At 37.6% G+C, this 9,468-nt stretch overlaps 1 protein-coding gene and 1 long non-coding RNA gene across 2 annotated transcripts in view; one reads left to right on the forward strand and one right to left on the reverse strand.

Moving 5' to 3' along the window:
- LOC115240662 (DNA-directed RNA polymerases I, II, and III subunit RPABC3) overlaps positions 1-9,468 on the forward strand; it is a 63,874-nt gene that overhangs the window by 24,662 nt on the left and 29,744 nt on the right. Inside the window, exon 2 of the mRNA XM_029815950.1 lies at positions 2,605-2,688. Coding sequence (XP_029671810.1) covers positions 2,605-2,688 — 84 coding nt within the window. The remainder of the gene's footprint in view (positions 1-2,604; positions 2,689-9,468) is intronic.
- On the reverse strand, positions 4,572-6,157 carry LOC115240665. Its single transcript, XR_003884795.1, has 2 exons — positions 5,378-6,157; positions 4,572-4,945 (listed from the first exon to the last, which is right to left on the reverse strand). It is a non-coding gene; the product is annotated as an uncharacterized LOC115240665 (long non-coding RNA).

A 9,468-nucleotide genomic window follows, 5' to 3' on the forward strand; every position in this document is an offset into this window, starting at 1 on the left:
AGGGAAAGACAGAGAGAGAGAGAAAGATGGCTTTTTCAATGGCGAAGTATTTATAGTAGTGAAATTTATAGAGTAAACGAACGAAGAAAGAGAGAAAGAGATATTAAAAGCGGAAAGAGACGAAAGAGAAGGGGATGGGCATAAAGGTGGGAAAGAGAGAAGATGCGAGACAAAGAGGGCGGAATCAGCTGGGGAGAACTGTGGAATGCGTGGGCGGAAGAAGAGGAGGTGCGAGCGAACGTCGCTAGTGCATACACTCTTCCTGCTTCCGTCCTCCCGAGACTCCGGGATCCCTAGATCGGCGAGCGATGGAAAACGGATTACTCGCGTGAGTAGCTCTGGAAATAATTTCTCGTGACGACGATAATTTCCGGTAAATGAAAATGAACGCCGCGTTCATAGATTGCATAATTCCTAAAAGAAAATACGGTTGAAATCTTTGCACAATTCGGCAACACAAGATTTCTGTATATTGATAATTATGAAGTGGACGATCTTTCTCAAAACTGATATATTTTTTAAGAAGAATCTTTCTTATCAAAATAAAATATGTGCTCTATAATAAGAAATTAAAATATAAAACACGCGAAAGATAAGAGTTTAATAAAATTAGTGAAAATGATAAATCACAGGAAATAAATTTCAGAAAATATGTTTTTATATTTGGAAAAAATGAGATTTTTATAATAATTGCATTATGATAAAATATACATATCGTAATTGGATCAATTTTCGGAGCACGATATACTTGAGTGAGAAATTATACAAGTTTATATTATAAAATGTGTTATTTATATTAGATTTAATATTGAAATGTGAACTCTATTCGCGCGTCCGCGCACAAATTTATTTCTCCTCTCGACTACTCTCTCAGCGACATTGATTTACATGTTGATAATTCACTTTACGACCGCTCGAGATTACTCATGCCGTGTGAGAACGATATCGATATTAGATTATCGCAAGCGGTATCGCACACATTGACGAAATTAATATCGGATATGAACCTTGGATTGTCTAAGGATATGGGATATCGAGATCCGCCGGAGGCACGAGACGTGTAACTCGCGATCAAATCATCCAATTATTTACGTTGCACACAAAAGAATTGATTGCTAAAAGAGAATGCATTTCTCCTGTACATAAAGAGCATTTCACTTTACGCTGTTTAAATAAAGATAAAAGCTCCTTTGCAATGTATGCTTTTTCCAGGTCCCGAGTTCCATTTTTTGAACAAAGTAACGTAATGTTATTTAAAGTGCAATGTTATTTAAAGCATGTTAAGATATTTATGTAAAATTAATTATAGATTGATCATGTAAGCTGCCAATCTAAAAAAAAATCCATCTTATAAATAACAAGCGGAAAAAAATGCAATGCATTTGTCCCGTGCATAACAAGTTTTGATCCGATTCGCGTGTGCGACACAGAAGAATGTTGCAGTTGCAAATGTACGATACAACATATAATGTGTTCTTATCCTCTTACCGACGACATTCTTATTTAATCTAATGCGACACATTGGCAGTTTCTTTATAACATAATGTATTTCTGTTCCAAATTTTTGACGTTGCAATTTCTCATGTTTCGTTTTTTCATCGTATATCGCGGTTACAATTCACCTTCAAATAACTTCTTTTTTTTCCTCATGTTTTCACTTTAGCATAGTTTTCCTTGTCGTATATAATAACAACGTATATATATAACGTGTATAATTAATTTGAAATCAACGAAAGAAAATGAGAAAAAACAGAAATCTTAAAATAGATTAAAATATGTTTTTAATCGTCATTATTTTTTTTTATTAAAGAAAATGTTGATGGTTGGAAGGATCTCGGAAAAAAAACTTGCAAATGCAAAATATACACGCGACGTATTACCGTTTAACGTTTAGAGAAAACATTAAAAATGATAATATATATATAATCTTACAATTAATTACGAAATTTCTATACAATGATCGAAACAATGGTTTATATTAAAATGTCATCAATACAATAGTCAATTTATTAATTTCATTGAATTTACATTAATCATATAGTTGTTTTAATACGGCATTTTTTGCGTACGCTGTATGTAAATATTTGTGGGTTCTCTTTTGGATTGGTATCCGCGCTCATATGCGATCTTACAATTAATCGACAACTCTCTTGTAGCATCACAAAAATTCTTCTTTATCGAATCCGGAATTAACTCGACACTATTATCGCTCGAACGAGAAGTGATATGGCAATAGGTGATTCCGAGTCCAACTGCTTTTTCGTCTCGAGCGAATATCGAAAGCGCTTGATAGCCGACGCAAGTTGATAAGAGAGAAAAAGAGAGAGAGAGAGAGAGACATTCGATTTGGCAATATTACAGATAAAAGATGTGAGTATATTTGCGTGTACGTGTTTGGCGATAATATTGCAAATTGAAAGCACGTTTGGCCATAGGTGACGTCAGCCATCGTTGCGTCTTTGAGCGAAAATAAGTTTTCTCTCTCGTTGATTCCTCCGAACGAATTTATGACTCATCTCGATAGTATCATATAATCAATCGTCCAATTATAACAGTGCATCGTATCGCGCATTTTTAACAATACGCTCCTTTTGTGATTTTCAGTGAGCAGACTCCACTGCGAGTCCGAGTCCTTTAAGATGGATCTTATTTTGGACATCAACAGTTGGTTGTATCCTATGGATTTAGGTGAGTCTTTCATTATATAAGTTTTTGTTACATGATCTAATTCTCATTTGAATGTTTATTACTACATTATTTTCGATAGTCATGTTACATACTGATCATTTTTATATTTTCTCTGCGCTTTTAATTTTATACTTTTCCATTTTTAATAATCATTGCATTGCTATCTTTAATTTTTTTTTTTTTTTTTTTCGTTGTGGATATTCGCCAAATAATAAATTCTATACATAACAAGAGGGATAAATAAATATATAAATAATTATCAAATTAATTGCTTTCAGTTATTCGAGCGACCGATATAAAAACATATCGCGTTACATGTTGCAATATTGCTTTTCTATACTTGCGACAATAAATCCTCTGATTATATTATTAAATATATTCATGTGATGTACATTGCGAGAAAGGATAGTGTGTACTGAAATTTCATAATCTTGCAATTTTATAAAAGAATTCATTTTCAAGATAAAGTATGTAAATATGAAAAAATTTGATTATTATTTGCAGCTATGTATACATTACATATATTTGACGTTGTTATCTTACAACTATAACATGTGCAAAGTATTTATTCAATGTTATGAATTGATTAAATTTGACAACTATTTAAGTGTAAAAGATTATATAGCACATAGTGTTCCATCCGTTTTCGCTACGGTGTATTCGCTACAATATCTCAAATATTTTTACTTGCAAATCTATCCGTCGAGGAAATAGAAAAAGTACACCGCAGTATCGTTTCTCCCTTTTGTGTTGCGAACGTGCGTAAGGTTGTAATTTCCGATTGGGCTGCCTGTGCATTCGTTCTCCAATTTTTCACATTTCCCTGAAAGCCAATTTCTTGATTTCTCGATTCATTTTTAACATTTTAATGAAAAGTATATTAAAAATAAAATAATTCGCTTTACACGTGATGCTTGAAAAGACTTTATACAAGATATGCGAAAAGTGATAATCGAATAAGTTATGTAAATGGCAAAAATTAATTACGCGTACCCTACTATTATGATCGGTGCTAAAGCATTTTTGTGAGATATAAAACGATATCGCGGATTAGATTTGAAAACCATTGTTAAGTTGATAAAATTATTCTTGCTAAGAGAGAAAAGACTCCATGACATATTATTCATTTATCAAAAAGAATTTTAAAAAAATAATATTTTACATGACTTTTGATCAATTTTTTTCGTGATTTAATTTCTTTGTCGTTGAAATTATTCTACATGAAACTAGTGTAAGGCGTATTCTTATTAGATTCGTAGAATTGACTTAATTTACCGCAAATCTTTCAAAACTTTTGGCCGATTTCAAGCAATTTTGGCACGGTGAATTATATTTCTTTTTCGGCGCATGTCATTATTGCTAAATTTCTAAAATAGTTGCCTTGTTCGACCTTTTTCGATAATCGAGGGCGTATTCTCGTATTCGTATTGCAAACACAATTGCAATTTGGCGTTTACAAGCGGATGTAATCTTCTAAAATGCACTTGGTAATCGTGAGCGGCTAATACTCGGCTTTTCTCCCACTGTTCCAGAACTTCGCTTCCGGTCTATTTCTTGAATGTCGAAATTCTATGTCTTTTATAATATATATAGAAAGATTTTTAAATAATCACCTTTTTTGAATAAAGTTGGAGTCGATTTTTTTCTTAGTCGAAGACTAATAGAGTCCAAATGCCAGTAGTTTTTGAGTTTCAAGTGATCGAAAGTGTAAAGGATTTTAAATATTACAGATTTTGGTAATCGAATACGATTAAATATTATTTATTATAACAAAGTTTTTTTGCATATATTTCATGTTTTTCGAAAGTGATTTCTATGCTTTAAAAGAAGGTAAATATTATATATAGTCAGATTCTCTCTTTTATTAATACAGGAAATTTTTCAACCAAATATTGCGACAATTGAGACAATTCAAATTGATTTCTCTTATCTCGCATAAAAGCAAAGCATTTTCCAAATTTTTGGCAAAAGATGAATGTAGAACTCGTTTCTCTTACTATTCGTCACATTTTACTCTTGCAATACTTTCGTCGTTAATGTGAATCTTCCACATTTATCTTCTAACTGTCTCCGACAAAATTGCGATGCGGCGCACTAAAGGTCGGTGAGGTTTGCGACGATATATGTTTTACGTGCATAAGACAGCAAATGCGTTGGCCAAGGTTAAATAAAGGTTGCAGCGGCAAGACGTCTCCCTATATATATGAAGGACATGGTTGATCTCCAAGCATTTTGCGACTTGGTAGCCATTTTTTCTCTGAAAAGATTATACAAGTAAAATTGTTAGAATCCAAAGTTATATCGTTATGATTATTTTATAAATCTTGAAGAGTACAAATAATATTTATATTATATTTATATTTTAATGTTTTTATATATTTTATATATAATAATAATTTATATTACATATTTTCTATTTATTTCTAGTCTTTTTAGGCTTTTTATCTTTTATTTTATTTAAAAGGAACAACTTGGACCCTATACGTGTATATCTTGAATAGGAAAATAAAATGATTCTTTCTCTTTCTTGACTACAAATTTACAATCATGTAATATTTATAAAATATGATAGAGATTGATATCATATATTCCCTTTTTCTCTTTCTTCTTCAATTCACTTTTGTGCTGATTCCTATTTTTGTCCTTCAAAAAATTGTTCATCTTTAACATCTTCTTTTTTGGAACTCACCATCTTTTCGCTCTTTCGGTTTGTATCAAAAACACGATGACGTGCGATTTATTGTCGGGTTAGCCATCTTGCTTTACCGAACACGTTGCGTCTCGCCGGAGAACAGCGCGATTAATGCTGCCTCGTCTCTGAACTTCACCAATGGGAACTCAAGCTGACCGAGACCGACTTTGAGACTCGTGTCTTGGCTCCGCCCCTGGATTACCGATGCGTCTGCGGCGATTGGTGAAGTTTGGTCGAACTAAGGGCGGCAATGTGTCTTATTTTGGTTAGACTACTCTCATCCGGGATCGCTGTTTACGAGAAAAGTCGTTTCGTCCGTGTTAGACTCAACCAAGTTGGTCATCTTCAAACAGGAACTATTGATTGTATAGATCGAGAATATTGATCGAATATTCATGATTCACACTCGGCATTTAGCTCATATGTCTGTAAATTGTATTGCAAAACAATTTTACAAATTTTGAGCAATTTTATAACACGATAATATAAAGTTGATTCCGCAGTTGAAACACATATTTCCTTCATGGATTAGACATGTTTTACATAACATTATACGCGCATACATAATCTATCTTATATTTAAGTAAATCCAGAAGTTTTCGAACCCGGACAAAGCCCAGGTAAAGACAAAGTCAATCGCAAAAGAATAATTCGCTATATATCGCGATCAATGATATTCCACGAAAGAATGTATTATATTCATATCACACATTCTTCAATTGAATAAAATCGCGTGCCCGCGCGCGCGCAAACACACACACACACACACACACACAGACGCGCATTTATAGTATATATTTGACAGCGCACGTCTGACATATAGAAAGATAAATAGATAGGGGCAATTGTATATGCATACATATATATGCGAATATATGTATATATGTGTATATATACGTGAGGGAAGGTTGGTCTATAAGGGCCAGGCAGGCGAGTCTCCGCTCTCCGCTGTATTGACGCGCGGCGTTCAGGCTTGCGCGAGATGACGCAATCTCCCTCCCGCTACATCACACAATCCGCCCGTCCTCTCACTTCCCTTTCCCCAACCCTCCGCTCTTGAAGCCCGTCGTTCCGCCAGCTCAGCTGCGTCCCCCCACTCCGGCGCTCCCTTCCGTCAGGCGCAGGTTTGTCCGCCGCGCGCCTCCGCCTCCGCCTCGTCCCGCGCGGCGCCCACAAGTTCAATGCCAAGGTCAAAGCGGCCACGACTCGTAGTCGTAGCCGTGTCGGTCGCAAGCGCGCGCGATACTCGTCCGTCCTCGAAGAGGAAAGGCAGCTCGTACGTTCCCTCGCGACTCGCGAGTAGCCGTGTGTTTCTCTTTACGCCAACTCGTCCCTTTCTCGACGACGCGACGGGAAGAGTTAAACGCGCCGTGTCCGTTCGTTTCGCCTATCGTTCGTTGTTCCGCTTTCGCCGTTTCGCGTGCAACCGTCTTTCTATCTCTCCCTCGGTCTTGTCAACACGAGAAGAGGAGGCAGTTACATGTAGAGTTTAGCGTTCTAGCGAGTTTCGTATATTGCGCGATATTAAAGTGCCGTCGATAAGTCTCGCGGAGTTTGCAAACTGCTCGAACGTGTGTGACGTTGTTCGCCTTCGACGGGCGGACATTTTGAACGCTCGACACCGCGAGTGCCGTTTCGAGAGTTTTTTTTTTTCCGCCAAATTCGATGACGCGCGCGTGATTCAAGCGCAATGTCGGATCGCGAAAATGTCGAGGGGACTCTTTCTCTCTTCGTCCGTTCCCGGCTACGACGACAACGCGAGAAAGACGCGCGTGGGCGTCGACGACGAAAAGACGAAAAGGGGGAGAAGGAGGAGCAGGAGGAGGAGGAGGAGGAGAGGACAATAGCTAGTGCGCGGCCGAGAGAGTGTCGATTTGTGGTCCCGTGAATCTTTGCTCGGGCGGGAAAGAGAGCCGGCAAGGTCGTACGCGGCGCGCAGGTGAATCCCATCCGCGGAAGCGACCCGGCGGCGCACTGCGCGCCGAGCCGAGCCGCGCCGAGGTCCGAAGTACGCGGCGTCACCGGCCAAGATGGCGGCGGATTTCGGACAGGACCCGGACGGACGCTGCGAGGTAAGCCGCATCGTTGTATCGGGGATCCCGTCCCCGACGCAAGCGTGTGTATATATGTACATCGTCGCCGACCGTGCGCTGTCACGCGTTATCGATTTCAAGGGAGGGTCCCCCCTCCTTTTCGCGCGAGAGAACCGCCGCGATTCTCTCAAGGTCACCATCGTCAATCGCGCGAGCGAGCGAGCGCGCGCGCGCGCGCGCTTGCTTGCTTGCTTCTCTTCCCGGTTCCGCATTAACCGATCCTTAATTGGCCGAATTAGTCATTGGGGATACTTTGCACGTAATCAGTATTGCGTATATCGTATCGCGTAAAAGCGTTCAACAACTCTAGCGAATTATGGAAAAGTACATGTATCCCTCTCTTCGATGATTTGTGATTATTCTTTCTTTTTTTATCTTTATTGCCTTAGAAACGTCTATAACCGTCGAAAAAAAAAAACAAAGTACACATCTTGTCTCATACAAATTCCTTTTCTCTTTTCTTTTTTGTATTTTTTTTTTTTTTTTTTTTTTTAAATTTGGCTTTGATCTTTTTTAATTATAACGAAATGTCTTAACGAGTATATCAACAGATGCTTTCTTAGTTTCCTTCCGCGAGGACAGCAAAGTTTTTAAGCGAGGACGCAAGGTTGCGTACAGGGATGAGATTAGCAGCAGATTCATTCAGTAGGGCGCAGGAAAATAATAAAGAGTGACAACTCGAGTTATAAGAATGGATAACGAGCTTGGGAATAGCAAGGAGAGGATCAGTCGTTAATTAGCCACTCCCAGGTATGTGGGTATTAATTAATTATATGGTGGATATTAATTATATTAATTATAATGGTATAATTAATTGGCAATCCGAGTGAAGCTCCGAGTGTAGAAAGTACGCGTAGGTAGGTAATAGTGGCAAGTATGTAGATGGAATTTTGCATTCTTGGCTATCTCGACATTTAAATCTTCGAATCGTGGCTCAGTTCCAATATTCATCGATTTCTCTAAATCATCCCTGAGATTCTCTGAGGATCTAAGAATCCGCGATTTCCGCGTTGGATAATATACGAGCGAGTCACATGCCATATTCATATGAACGATAAAGTGATATAATATTGTGAGAAAAAAGAATTGACGAGAAAGTGATATAATCGAACGCGTTCACAGTCGTCTATCGTCGTAAAGATCAAGCGGCTCAGGGAGGAAAAATACAACTCGCTGGAAAAACCGACGCGATCCGACGGCTGCCGCAAAATCTACGAACCAAGACCGTACACAAACTGGTCGTCGCTTTCTCCGTAGCTTGTATGTTACACCCATAAGTAATAAAATAACGAGGCGACGCGAGCGTTTCGACTTTCTCGACACGCCGCGCGATATATTCACGTTGGGCGAATTTTATTCGATTAACATGTGACGGCCAAAAGAAATTTTTGTAGCTGTATTTAAAGGACAGATAAAAGATCGAACATATACACACACATATACAGAATTGAAATATTCCGAGAGAAAATAAAAAATTTTCCGAAAACATGATAGAGAGACTCTAAAAAGATGAGGACTCTTTTTAACATACAGACGAAAGAATGTTCGATTTATCTCATAAATCAACCTGTCAGAATATTGGTCGCAAATTTAATAGCGTTTATCGACACATGAGCAAAATTTCGTATAATTTGATAACGCAGATATGGGATTTCAAATCGAATTTTATCGCGAAACATGTTATATAATCAAAATCATCAATATTCACATAATTTCTATGTGTAATTAATATCGTGATTAATTGAAATCCTAGCAAAGAACAAAGATTACGCGGAACGTTTAATGGTATTATAAATTATTAAAGACAGGTCCCCGTAAATTGGTCACTGCGTTCATACAATTTGCATGTTGCCACGCTAATGTGCTAATTATTGCATATCGATCACATTGCATATATTGCATATCTTTATAATTGAAAACCTTCCCCTATTTATTGCCCCTCTTTTGCGTGGATAAATCGATGCAACTCGTATAAAAGCAATCGTGAATAAGATG

This window comes from Formica exsecta, unplaced genomic scaffold, assembly GCF_003651465.1.
Source record: "Formica exsecta isolate Colony F162 unplaced genomic scaffold, ASM365146v1 scaffold443, whole genome shotgun sequence".
Classification (NCBI taxonomy): domain Eukaryota; kingdom Metazoa; phylum Arthropoda; class Insecta; order Hymenoptera; family Formicidae; genus Formica; species Formica exsecta.